Here is a 14,035-nt window from a genome sequence, read left to right on the forward strand (position 1 = left end):
GTGTCTAATGTCCTAACGTTACTTAAAATGTTATGATGCTATTGACTTATAAGCGACTTATAATTCGGTGGTCCCCAACCTCCAAGCCGTGAAGAATACAGCAGTGGCCGGAACGCACCCAGCACATCTTTAAGAAAAAAGCTGAAATAAGCAAGCTAATTGATTAGGTGCCGCCCGGCATGTAATCAATTAGCTTGTTTATTTCAGCTTTTTTCTTAAAGATGTGCTGGGTGCGTTCTGGCTACCGCTGTACCGCTGCATTCTTCGCGGCCTGGAGGTTTGGGACTACTGTTATAATTGACATCACTACATTCATGCGAGGAAAATATGCGCTGTGTGATATTAGATAAACCCCTTTAGAAACGAAATTGAGTGTATTAGCCACTTACAAGTGACTTATCACCTATATTCCGGTCGCATTTCGCGTTTAACACCATCCTCCCCCCCCCCTCCCCCCGCCCCAGTCAGCCGGTCCGCAAGAATATTGTCAATATTAAACTGGTCCGCTGTGCTAAAAAGGTTAGGGACCCCTGATTTAAACTAGCTGGCCAGCTGCCAAGGAGCTACACTATTGATGTCCTACGTGATGAGGCCAAACTCCCTGTAGACTTGCTTAAAGTTGTAATAGAATAAACATGATAATATAAGTACAGATTTTAATGTCACATTTGCTGCATATACCCAACTTGGTTTATAGATTAGACAAAATCACTAAACAAAGTATTACATACACCCTTGGAGGTCGACGGGGGAGGGGGTGGAATATGAGGTTGCAGGGGGCAGGGGTGCTACTTCCCTGAAACGAGTTTTTTCAGGGTGGGATGTCTGCCAACCCCAAATTCTGCTTGTGAACCCAGACAGCAGAAAACACAAGCAGGTGCATCTATACAGAAAGGTGCTGGAAAAGGGCCAGTAACGTAATGAAGGATCCCACCCACCCTGCTCATGGACTGTTTGTTCCACTCCAGGAAGGAGGCTACGTAGCATCCACACCAGGACCACCAGACTCAAAAACAGTTACTTTCCCCAAGCAGTAAGGCTGATCAACACCTCCGCCCACTAACCCACCCCCCACACCCCCAACCACCACTACTTTATCATTTCCTGTCAGTCACCTTCTGTACACACACTCCTGTGCCTAGTGTCACTTTATGGACATACAATCAATGTATATAAGCTATCTTATGTATTTATATTTATTGTGTTTTCTTCCTTTTGTTGTGTTCTCTATCTTTTGTGTTTTTTTGTGCTGCATCGGTTTGGGAGTAACAATTATTTCATTCTCCTTCCACTTGTGTACTGGAATGACATTAAACAATCTTGAATCTTGAGATGCCGGAAGCCTTTCCCTGTCCTGATCTTCCCCGTTCCTCTTACACCCATCTGATAACCCTCTCATATCTTTACAGATGGACCACAGTTCTTATCCATAGACGCTGCCTGACCTGCTGAGTTCCTCCAGCACTTTACTCTGGGTTTTCAGCACCAGCAGAATCTCGTGAGTTTACTGTCGGGACGCATCCCGGCTCGGTACAGCAACTGCTCTGCCCGTGACCACAGGAAACTGCAGAGAGTTGTGGACACAACTCAGCACACCACAGAAACCAGCCTCCCCTCCATGGACTCTGTCTACACTCCTCACTGTCTCAGTAAAGCAGCCAGCAGAATCAAAGACCCCACCCACCCCAGACATTCTCTCTCCCCCCCCCCTCCCATCGGGCAGAAGATACAAAAGCCTGAAAGCAAGTCCCACCAGGCTCAAGGACAGCCTCTACCCAACTGTCATCAGACTCTTTCCCGCATCTGCAGAATCTCTTGTGTTTATCAGACTCTTGTACTATGGACCTGTTCTATGGACATCACAGGAACAAGCCTCCCCTTTTAAACTTCTCACGGCCTCAGTAAGCCAACCAGCATAATCAGGCAGAAGATACAAAAGCCTGAAAGCACGTCCCACCAGGCTCAAGGACAGCTTCTATCCCGCTATTATCAGTGTGTTGAACAGATCTCTTGTACAATAAGATGGATTCAGTTCTATTTTATTCTATCCTGATCCCAAGGTATTTACTGTTGAGAGATACATCGTGGAATAGGCCCTTCTGGCCCGATGGGCATGTCACCCTTCAATACTTCTGCTTAATCACGGGACAAGTTACAACAACCAGTTAACCCAGCGGTCCCCAACTACCGGGCCGCAAAGCATGTGCTACCGGGCCGTGAGGAAACGATATGAGTCAGCTGCACCTTTCCTCATTCCGTCACACACTGTTGAACTCGAACGTAGGGTTGCCAGCTGTCCCGTATTTAATATTGACAATATTATTGACAATACGGGACATCCCGTATATTGGGCTAAATTGGTTTGTCCCATACGGGACCGCCCTTGTCCTGTATTTCCCCCACTAAGGTAGAGCGTTCCTATGAAACCTTTCATGCTGAAATGGCGTGAAGCGAAGAAGCAATTACCATTAATTTATATGAGAAAAATTTTTGAGCATTCCCAGACCCAAAAAATAACCTACCAAATCATACCAAATAACACATAAAACTAAAATAACACTAATATATAGTAAAAGCAGGAATGATATGATAAATACACAGCCTATATAAAGTAGAAATAATGTATGTACAGTGTAGTCAGGAAGATTAAACCAAAACCGATTTGTGGGGAAAAAAATCGGCATGTCACGCATGCACACACAGGTGCCCGTGCAAGGCTTCATGGTCACGGTAGTCTTTCTCGGGGTAAACACAAGTGTCCCGTATTTGACTGCTACTTTTGTCCCTTATTTGGGAGTGAGAAAGTTGGCAACTCTAACTGTAAAAGACATGTTGAGGTGAGTTTAACCCTACTTGAACAACCCTCCCCCCACCTGGTCGGCAAGAATATTGTCAATATTAAACTGGTCCGCGGTGTAAAAAAGGTTGGGGACCCCTGAGTTAACCTGCTAACCTACTGGACTATGGGAGGAAACTGGATCACCCGGAGGAATCCCACATGGTCACAGGAAGGGAAGGACATACAAACTTCTCACAGACTGGGTTAGAATTGAATTCTGGACTCTGACACCCCCAGACAGTAACAGCGTAACGCTAACCACTATGCTACCATGGTGCCCCTGCAATTTCTCTGTCTACACTGACCTACTATATAACTGTAGTGCTCTGTCCTGAATTCGGGTGCTTTACCTGTTTGTACAGTCTCAATTTACATGTTACGAGGTGAAGTCAGTCCCGATGATCAGGTCTCGGCCAAATTTTCAACTGTTTATTCATTTCCACAGATGCTGCCTGACCTGCTGAGTTCCTCCAGCATTTTGTGTGTGTTGCTCTGCAGAATCTCGTGTCTTTCAACTGCTTTGGTCCCGGCAGCAGAGAGATTCCGCACTGTAAACTGACCTGCCATGGTTACAACCAACACCCCACACACGGATGTTGATGATGGGTTGGGAATGGATCAGACTGTGGTCGATGGGATCCACCAAGCTCAGCGTGTCCTTCCTCAGGACCAGCACCATGTCCTGACCCTGAGGGCAGAAAGGCAGAGAGTTCAACATTCCAGAAACGTCCCGCCAAACCCAGAGCAGAGTACCTCACGCAAATCCTTGTACAGTACTCAAAAATGTCCCAAACCCAGAGCACCCCACACAAATCCTGTACTCAGAAATACCCCAAACCCAGAGCACCCCACACAAATCCCATACTCAGAAATACCCCAAAACCCAGAGCACCCCACACAAATCCCGTACTCAGAAATACACCAAACCCAGAGCACCCCACACAAATCCTGTACTCAGAAATACCCCAAAACCCAGAGCACCCCACACAAATCCCGTACTCAGAAATACCCCAAACCCAGAGCACCCCACACAAATCCTGTACTCAGAAATACCCCAAACCCAGAGCACCCCACACAAATCCCATACTCAGAAATACCCCAAACCCAGAGCACCCCACACAAACCCTGTACTCAGAAATAGCCCAAAACCCAGAGCACCCCACACAAATCCCGTACTCAGAAATACCCCAAACCCAGAGCACCCCACACAAATCCCGTACTCAGAAATACCCCAAACCCAGAGCACCCCACACAAATCCCATACTCAGAAATACCCCAAAACCCAGAGCACCCCACACAAATCCTGTACTCAGAAATACCCCAAACCCAGAGCACCACACACAAATCCTGTACTCAGAAATACCCCAAACCCAGAGCACCCCACACAAATCCTGTACTCAGAAACATCCCAAACCCAGAGTACTCCACACAAATCCCGTACTCGGAAATACTCCAAACCCAGAGCACCCCACACAAATCCCGTACTCAGAAATACCCCAAACCCAGAGCACCCCACACAAATCCCGTACTCAGAAATACCCCAAACCCAGAGCACCCCACACAAATCCCGTACTCAGAAATACCCCAAAACCCAGAGCACCCCACACAAATCCTGTACTCAGAAATACCCCAAACCCAGAGCACCCCACACAAATCCTGTACTCAGAAATACCCCAAACCCAGAGCACCCCACACAAATCCTGTACTCAGAAACATCCCAAACCCAGAGCACTCCACACAAATCCCGTACTCGGAAATACTCCAAACCCAGAGCACCCCACACAAATCCCGTACTCAGAAATACCCCAAACCCAGAGCACCCCACACAAATCCTGTACTCAGAAACATCCCAAACCCAGAGCACTCCACACAAATCCCGTACTCGGAAATACTCCAAACCCAGAGCACCCCACACAAATCCCGTACTCAGCTCAAGAGCACGGAATCATGAGCATCGAGTGTGAAATGACAGTTTCAACCATTTGCTGTTCTCTGTGGAACACGGAGATCAGAACCACCAAGACACACACACACACACACACACACACACAGACTCCCACTCAGTCACAACTACGCTCAGGCAGGGTAAGGGTGACACGGTGCACACCAATATTGTCACACTTTGCAGGGTTTTGATCCTGCCGTCAGGAGTTTGTACGTTCTCCCCTTGACTACATCGGTTTCCTCCAGATGCTCTGGTTTCCTCGCACATTCCAAAGACACATGGGTAAGGAGGTTGTCTTGTCACACGGGTGTAACTGGGTGGTGCGGGCTCATTGGGCTGGAAGGACCCGTCACTGTGCTGTATCTACGACTCTGTGGTGGCCAGTGCTATCATGTTTGCTGTTGTGTGCTGGGGCAGCAGGCTGAGGGTAGCAGACACCAACAGAATCAACAAACTCATTTGTAAGGCCAGTGATGTTGTGGGGATGGAACTGGACTCTCTGACGGTGGTGTCTGAAAAGAGGATGCTGCCTAAGTTGCATGCCATCTTGCTCAATGTCTCCCATCCACTACATAATGTACTGGGTGGGCACAGGAGTACATTCAGCCAGAGACTCATTCCACCGAGATGCAGCACAGAGCGTCATAGGAAGTCATTCCTGCCTGTGGCCATCAAACTTCAGACACCCTGAGCCAATAGGCTGGTCCTGGACTTATTTCATAATTTCCTGGCATAATTTACATATTACTATTTAACTATTTATGGTTTTATTACTATTATTATTACTATTACTATTTATTATTTATGGTGGAACTGTAACAAAAACCAATTTCCCCCAGGATCAATAAAGTATGACTATGACTACGACTACTATCTCTAGATAAAGTTGGATTGTCTTGGCTGTAGTATCAGAGGCTGAGGGGAGACATGATTGAAGTTTATAACATTATAAAAGGATTTCTCCCTCCTCCCCCCAAGTCAATGTCAAATACCAGAGGATGTAAATTAACATGGGAGGGAAAGCTTTAAGGTGATTCACTGGACAACACACACAAATTGCTAGAGGAACTCAGCAAGTCAGGCAGTATCCATAGAGAAGAATAACAGTTGACATTTCAGGCCAAGACCTTTCACCAGGACTGGAAAGGAAGGGGGAAGAGGCCAGGATGAGAAGGTGGGGTGGGGGGGGGTTGGGAGGGGAAGGACTACAAGCTGACAGGTGAAGCAAGGTGGGTGGGGAAGGGGATGAAGTGAGAAATTAGGAGGTGGCAGGTGGAAAAGATAAAGGGCTGGAGAAAAAGGACTCTGGACCATAGGAGTGAGGGAACCCAGGGGAAGGTAATAGACCACAAGACCATAGATACAGGAGCAGAATTAGGCCATTGAGTCTGCTCCGCCATTTTATTCATGGCTGATCCACTTTTCCACTCAGCCCCAATCTTCTAACTTCCCCCTGTACCCCTTCATGCCCTGACCAATCTGTCTAGCAACCTCTGCCTTAAAATACATAAAGACTTGGCCTCCAAAGCTGCATGTGGCAATGAATTCCACAGATTCACCACTCTCTGGCTGAAGAAGTTCCTCCTCATCTGCATTCTAAAAGGATAGTCCTCTATTTTGGAGCGAGAGGGGCCAACGTGGGGAATTGAAGATGGAAGGGCGAGGGGAAAAATTCATCAGAAGTTGGAGAAATCAATGTTTGAGGCATATCACCTTTACAAAGACAAGATATTTTTAGGTATAAAGAGAGTGGTAGGCGCCTGGAAGCAAGATGTAGACAGACACGTGAACTGGCAGGGAATGGAGGGCTAAAGGCCAGATACAGGCAGATGGTCAGCACAGAAACTGTGGGCTGAAGGGTCTGTTCCTCTAGTGACTGATGTACTTCTCTAAGGGTTTCTGCTCACTCCAGTCGCTAAGGGAGCGTCACAGAGTCGCCCACCTCTCCCCAGGACGATCCTGTTTGCCTTTCCTCAGACTTGCTGTAGGACAGCTGTTGGATGCAGTTGTTCACCGCGATGCTGCTCTTTCCCGGAGTCAGGTCCTCCTCTGGAATCTCCACCCAGCCCAGAGACCGCACGGCGAAGCACTGGAAGGAAGCAGAGGAAAGAGCCGTCACCTTAGACTAGAGCCAAGGGTCACACACTCGGTGGCTACTTTATTACGAACCTCCTGAACAAAATGGAGTGGCCACTGAGAGTGTGCTCACGGTCTTCTGCCGCAGTAGGACATCTACTTCAAGATTCAATGTGTCATGCATTCAGAGATTCTGCACACCACTGTTGTAACGTGTGGTTATTTGAGTTACTGTCACCTTCCTGTCAGCTTGAACCAGTCTGGCCTTTCTCCTCTGACCTCTCTCATTACATGACATTTTCACCCACAAAACTGCCGTTCACTGGATTTTTTGTTTTTGGATTTTTGCACCATTCTCTATAAACTCTGCAGACTGTTGTATGTGAAAATCCTAAGAGATCAGCAGTTTCTGAGATACTCACCTCTCCTCTTCTCCTCACCTGCCTATCATCTCCTTCTGCATCCCTCACCCCACCTTCCCTTTCTCCCATGGTCCACTCTCCTCTCCAGCCCTTTCTCCTTCCCTTTCTCACATGGCCCACTCTCCTCTCCAACACTTTCTCCTTCCCTTTCTCCCATGGTCCACTCTCCTCTCCAGCCCTTTACCTTTTCAACCTGTCCCCTCCCAGCTTCTCACTTTCCCCCTCCCCACCCCCACCTGGCTTCACCTGTCACCTGCCAACTTATCCTCCTTCCCCTCCCTCCAATTTCTCATTCTGGCATCTTTCCCCCTTCCTTTCCAGTCCTGACGAAAGGTTTCAGCTCAGAATGGTGACTGTTTATTCCCTTCCATAGATGCTGCCTGATCTGCTGAGTTTCTCCAGCATTTTGTGTGTGTAGCTCTGGGTGACAGGGTTGTCCCTCAGCTCCCTATTAAATCTCTCCCCCCTCACCCCAAACTTGTGCCCTCTAATTCTTGATTTCCCGCCACCGTGGGAATAAGACTGTGTACATTCACCCTTTCTATTGGGCGGCCATGGTAGTGTAATGGTTAGCGCAATGCTATCACCGCTTGGAGCATCAGAGTTCAGAGTTCACTTCCTACGCCTTCTGTAAGGAGTCTGTACATTCTCTCTGTGACCGTGTGAGTTTTCTCCAGGTGCTTCGGTTTCCTCCCACAGTAGATCAATTGTAAATTATAAATTGTCCTGTGATTAGGCTAGGGTTAAATCGGTTGGCTGTTGGCGGCGTGGCTCGAAGGGCTGGGAGGACCTGTTCTGAGTGAGATAAATCTAAACTCTCAGAATTTCGTACACCTCCCATTCCTCAGTACTCTAATGAAAAAGTCCCAACCTCCTCATGGTCCGTAAAATTCTCTCAAATCTCTACAAACCCCGTGTGAGTAGTATACAGTGCACAAAACTGTCCGTGTTGGCAGAGCTGCTTTGTCAAGCACTTTTGCCAAGCACCTTTGCTTTATCTGCCGCAAAAGGCAGGTGGCCCTGGTGGCCAGCCATAACAATTTGACTTCCCATTCCGGCATGTCAGTCCATGGCTCCTCTACTGCCGCAATGAGGCCCATTTCAGGTTGAAGGATCAACACCTCATACCAAATGGGTTGCCTCCAACCTGATGGCATGAACATCGATTTGTTTAACTTCCGGTATTGACTCCCCACTCCCCTTCTCTCCTCTCCCATTCCCCATTCTAGTCACTATCTCAGCCCTTCTCTTCACCTCATCCACGCATCGTCTCCCTCTGGTGTCCTTCATCTTTCCCTTTCTTCCATGATCCAATCTCCTCTCCAATCAGATACAACCTCATTCAAAACTTTACCTCTTCCACCTGTCACCTCCCAGTGTCTCACTTCATTCCCCTCCCCCACCCACCCATCTTCCCCCTCACCTGGTCTCACCTATCACCTCCCAGTGTCTCACTTCATTCCCCTCCCCCACCCACCCACCTTCCCCCTCACCTGGTCTCACCTATCACCTCCCAGTGTCTCACTTCATCCCCCCTGTTCCCACCCACCCAACTTCCCCCTCACCTGGTCTCACCTATCACCTCTCAGTGTCTCACTTCATCCCCCCACCCACCCACACACCTTCCCCCTCACCTGGTCTCACCTATCACCTCCCAGTGTCTCACTTCATCCCCCCTCCCCACCCACCCACCTTCCCCCTCACCTGGTCTCACCTATCACCTCCCAGTGTCTCACTTCATTCCCCTCCCTTCCCCCACCTTCCCCCTCACCTGGTCTCACCTATCACCTCCCAGTGTCTCACTTCATCCTCCACCTCCACCACACACCTTCCCCCTCACCTGGTCTCACCTATCACCTCCCAGTGTCTCACTTCATCCCCTCCCCCACCCACCTTCCCCCTCACCTGGTCTCACCTATCACCTCCCAGTGTCTCACTTCATCCCCTCCTCCCCCACCCACCCACCTTCCCCCTCACCTGATCTCACCTATCACCTCTCAGTGTCTCACTTCATCCCCCCACCCACCCACACACCTTCCCCCTCACCTGGTGTCACCTATCACCTCCCAGTGTCTCACTTCATCCCCCTCCCCCACCCACCTTCCCCCTCACCTGGTCTCACCTATCACCTCCCAATGTCTCACTTCATCCCCCCTCCCCCACCCACCCACCTTCCCCCTCACCTGGTCTCACCTATCACCTCCCAGTGTCTCACTTCATCCCCCCTCCCCACCCACCCACCTTCCCCTTCACCTGGTCTCACCTATCACCTCCCAGTGTCTCACTTCATCCCCCTCCCCAACCACCCACCTTCCCCTTCACCTGGTCTCACCTATCACCTCCCAGTGTCTCACTTCATCCCCCTCCCCAACCACCCACCTTCCCCTTCACCTAGTCTCACCTATCACCTCCCAGTGTCTCACTTCATCCCCCCTCCCCCACCCACCCACCTTCCCCCCTCACCTGGTCTCACCTATCACCTCCCAGTGTCTCACTTCATCCCCCTCCCCCCCACCCACCTTCCCCCTCACCTGGTCTCACCTATCACCTCCCAGTGTCTCACTTCATCCCCCTCTCTCACCCACCCACCTTCCCCCTCACCTGGTCTCACCTGTCACCTCCCAGTGTCTCACTTCATCCCCCTCCCCCACCCACCCACCTTCCCCCTCACCTGGTCTCACCTATCACCTCCCAGTGTCTCATTTCATCCCCACCCCCACCCACCTTCCCCCTCACCTGGTCTCACCAATCACCTGCCAGTTTGTATTTCTTTATGTCCCCCCACCCCCACCCTCTTTTCTGGCTTCTGCTCCCTTCCTTCCAGTCCTGATGAAGCATCTCAACCCAAAACATCGACTGAATATTCCTCTCCTTAGATGCTGCCTGATCTGCTGAGTTAAACATAGAACGTAGAACAAGGCAGGTCCTTCAGCCCACGATGTTGTGCCAATGTTTAAAACTACTCTAAGATCAATCTAACCCTTCCCTCCCACATATCTCTCCATTCTTCTATCATCCATGTGCTTATCTGACAGTCCCTTAAATATCCCCAATGTATCTGCCTCTGGCACCACTCCGACAGGGCGTTTCACACACCCATCATCCCCTGATACTTTCCTCCAATCACCTTAAAATTATGCCCTCTTGTATTAACCACTTCCACCCAGGGGAAAAAGTCTCTGGCTGTCCACTTAATCTATGCCTCATCGTCTTGTACACCTCTATCAAGTCACCTCTCATTCTCCTTCGCTCCAAAAAAGAAAAGCCCGAGCTCGCTCATAAGATCCTCATAAGATCTTCATAAGACATGCTCTCTAATCCAGGCGGCATTCTGGTAAATCTGCTTCGCACTCTCTCTAAAGCTTCCACATCCTTCCTACAATGAGGTGACCAGAACTGAGCACAATACTCCAAGTGTGGTCTAACCAGGGTTTTATGGAGCTGCAACATTACCTCACGGCACTTAAACTCAATCCCCCGATAATGAAGGCCAGCACACCATACACCTTCTTAACCACCCTATCAAATTGCACTGCATCAATGAGGGATCTATGGATGCGGACCTCAAGGTCCCTCTGTTCCTCCACACTGCTGAGAACCCTGCCGTTAACCCTGTACTCCACCTTCAAGTTCGACCTTCCAAAGTGAATCACTTCACACTTTTCAGTTCAAGTTTATTGTCATTCAACCATACACAAGTACACTGCCAAACGAAACAACGTTCTTCTGGAGCAGGGCGCACAACAGAGTACATATAGCTCACACACACACACACACACAACACGCAAAGCAATATTACCACAAATAAATTAATAGTAAGGCACATATAAAGACCTTATAAAGCACAGGTGAGGCCTCACTTGGAGTATTATGAGCAGTTTTAGGCTCTTATCTCAGAAAGGATGTGCTGACACTGGAGGGGGTTCAAAGGAGGTTCACAAAAGTGATTCCAGGATTGAATGGCTTGTCATATGAAGAGCGTTTGATGGCTCTGGGTCTGAATTTATTAGAATTCAGAAGAATGAGGGGTGACCTCATTGAAACCTATTGAGGGGTGAAAGGCCTTAATAGAGTGGATGTGGAGAGGATGTTTCCTCTGGTGGGAGAATCTAAGACCAGAGAACACAGCCTCAGAATAGAGTGGACAACCTTTTAGAATGGAGATGAGGAGGAATTTCTTTAGCCAGAGAGTGGTGAATCTGTGGAATTCTTTGCCCCAGGCTGCCCCAGGAGGCCAAATCTTTATGTATATTTAAGGCAGAGGTTGATAGATTCTTGATTGGTCGGGGGAGAAGGCAGGAGATTGGGCTGAGAGGAAAATTGGATCAGCCACAATGAAATGGCAGAGTAGACTCGATGTGCCAAATGGCCTAATTCTGCTCCTATATCTCATGGTCTTATACACTACAAGTTAAGAGGTGAACAGTATAATGCTACTGGCACTTCATAGATGACGAGACCTGGGTGGTGGCAGGGAGTTCAGTGCTCTCACGGCCTGGGGGAGGAAGCTGTTTCCCGTCCTAACAGTTCTTGTCCTAACACTGCAGTACCTCCTGCCTGATGGTAGGGGGTCAGGGAGATTGTTGGATGGTTGGGACGGATCATGCTAAGGGCCCTGCAATTGCTGCTCTCCAGATAAATACCTCCAACAGGTGGAAGAGAGATTCCGATGATCCTCATGGCAGTCCTCACAATCCTTTGCAGGGACGTGCGATCAGATGCCTGACAATTTCTGTGCCAGACAGTGATGCACTGTCAGGGCACTCCCAGTGCTGCCTCTGTAAGAATTGGTTAGAACGGTGTTTGTGTGTCTTTCTGGGGAGAGCAGGAGGGGGAGAGTGATACTGGTGTGATGCTGCTTCGATCAAACTGATACCTTGTCACTGTTTCCAAGACATACAATCAAGGCAGAAGTTGTCTGTACCTTTGACTCTGAGTTCCTCTGGAGACCAAAGCTGCCGTCTTGCCAAGCTACCTCATCCCTGTAAAAGTGGACATCAGGTGAGAACGTATTGTAAATTTTTTTTTTTTTTTTTAAATTCATTTAGAGCTACAGAAAGACAGATGACAGACCATAAAACATAGGAGCAGAATAAGGCCATTCAGTCCATCAGGTCTTCTCCGTCATTCCATCATGGCTGATTTACTATCCCTCTGAACCCCACTCCTCTGCCTCCTCCCCATAACGTCTGATGGCCTGACTAATCAAGAACCTATCACCTCTGCTTGAAATATATCCAATGACTTGGCCTCATAGTCATACTTCCGCAGCCACCTGTGGAAATTAATTCCTTTTGGCTCTTCGGTTCTAAAGGGACGTCCTTGTACCCTGAGACGGTATCCTCTGGTCCTAGACTACCCCACTTTAGGAAACATCCTCGCCACGTCCACTCTATCCAGGCCTTTCAATATTCAGTAGATTTCAATGAGGTTCCCCCCCATTCTTCTAAACTCCAGCCAGTACAGACCCAGAGACATCAAACACCCCTCAATCCTGGGATCATGCATATGAACCTCCCTCTATTTCGAGGCTCTGCCCTCCGGTCCTAGGCTCCCCCACTATAGGAAACACCCTCTCCACGTCCACTCTATCCAAGCCTTTCAATATTCAGTAGGATTCAATGAGAATCCCGCTCATCTTTCTAAACTCCAGAGACATTAAACGCTCCTTAATTCCGGGATCCTGCATATGAACCTCTTTCTTTTCTGCGATTGTGCCCTCTGGTCTTGGATTCCCCCACTATAGGAAACATCCTCCCCACATCCACTCTATCTGAATCCAACCATATGTCCAGCTTTCCCTGAGGTCTCTTTGAGCCAACGTGCAGCCGGTGCAGTCGGGAGCCCAGATACCGGCTGAGCAGGAGGGAGGTCTCACCTGAGATCGAATGAAGAAGATTCTGGCATGTTGCTCTCGACCTTCCCACCTCTGGTCGTGCGATGAGCAGCGACAGGACCCAGATCAGCAGCCTGTGACAGTGAACAAGGTGGAGATCAGAGCCAAAGAGCAAGAAGACAGGCCCTTTGGCCCAACTCAACCATGCTAGCCAATGTGCCGATCTCAGCCCGTCCTATATCCCTCTAATTTTTTCCTGTTCCTGTATAGAACTGTGCAAAAGTGTTAGGCACATATATACAGCTAGACCGCCTAGGTTTTTGCTCAGTACTGCAGTAATTTTATGTATTGCTGCAAATTTCATGGCATATGTGAGTGATAACAAACCTGATTCTGATATGGGTCTCTACTGTGGACTGAGAGTGGGAAGAGAACAGGGAGAGGGGAATCACAGTTGGGAAAAGGGGAAGGGGAGAGGGGAGTGGGTGGGAAGCTCTACAGAGACATTCTGTAATGATCAATAATCAAATGGCCTTGCCTGCTGTCTCAGGACTGGGTGTGTCTGCACCCGCACCCCAACCCACCCCTGGCACTCCTTCTCTGCCACCCGTCCCACACCCCCCCTGAGGTGCTCCACCCCCACCATTCCCAACATTCTTTACCTCCGCTGGATTTGCAAACTCACTCTTAATTCCACGTTGACAAATACATGCTATATGCCTAGCTATGCATATGTGCCTGGACGTTTGCACAGTACTGTACCTATAAGACTCCAAGACACAGGAGCAGAACGAGACCTTTCAGCCTACTGAGTCTGTTCCACCATTCCGTCATAGCTGATTCATTATCCCTCCCAACCCAACTACTCCTGGTGACCTTTGACACTCTAATCAAGAAGCTATCCAAATGTCTCTAAT

At 49.0% G+C, this 14,035-nt stretch overlaps 1 protein-coding gene across 2 annotated transcripts in view; it reads right to left on the reverse strand.

Moving 5' to 3' along the window:
• apbb3 (amyloid beta (A4) precursor protein-binding, family B, member 3) overlaps positions 1 to 14,035 on the reverse strand; it is a 58,470-nt gene that overhangs the window by 21,698 nt on the left and 22,737 nt on the right. For both annotated transcript variants that reach the window (XM_072264148.1, XM_072264147.1), the window contains 4 exons: positions 13,161 to 13,252; positions 12,207 to 12,264; positions 6,727 to 6,873; positions 3,400 to 3,527 (listed from right to left, as the gene is read on the reverse strand). In XM_072264148.1, the coding sequence (XP_072120249.1) occupies positions 3,400 to 3,527; positions 6,727 to 6,873; positions 12,207 to 12,264; positions 13,161 to 13,252 (425 nt within the window). The remainder of the gene's footprint in view (positions 1 to 3,399; positions 3,528 to 6,726; positions 6,874 to 12,206; positions 12,265 to 13,160; positions 13,253 to 14,035) is intronic.

The sequence above is a fragment of the Mobula birostris genome, chromosome 7 (assembly GCF_030028105.1).
Source record: "Mobula birostris isolate sMobBir1 chromosome 7, sMobBir1.hap1, whole genome shotgun sequence".
In the NCBI taxonomy this organism is placed as follows: domain Eukaryota; kingdom Metazoa; phylum Chordata; class Chondrichthyes; order Myliobatiformes; family Myliobatidae; genus Mobula; species Mobula birostris.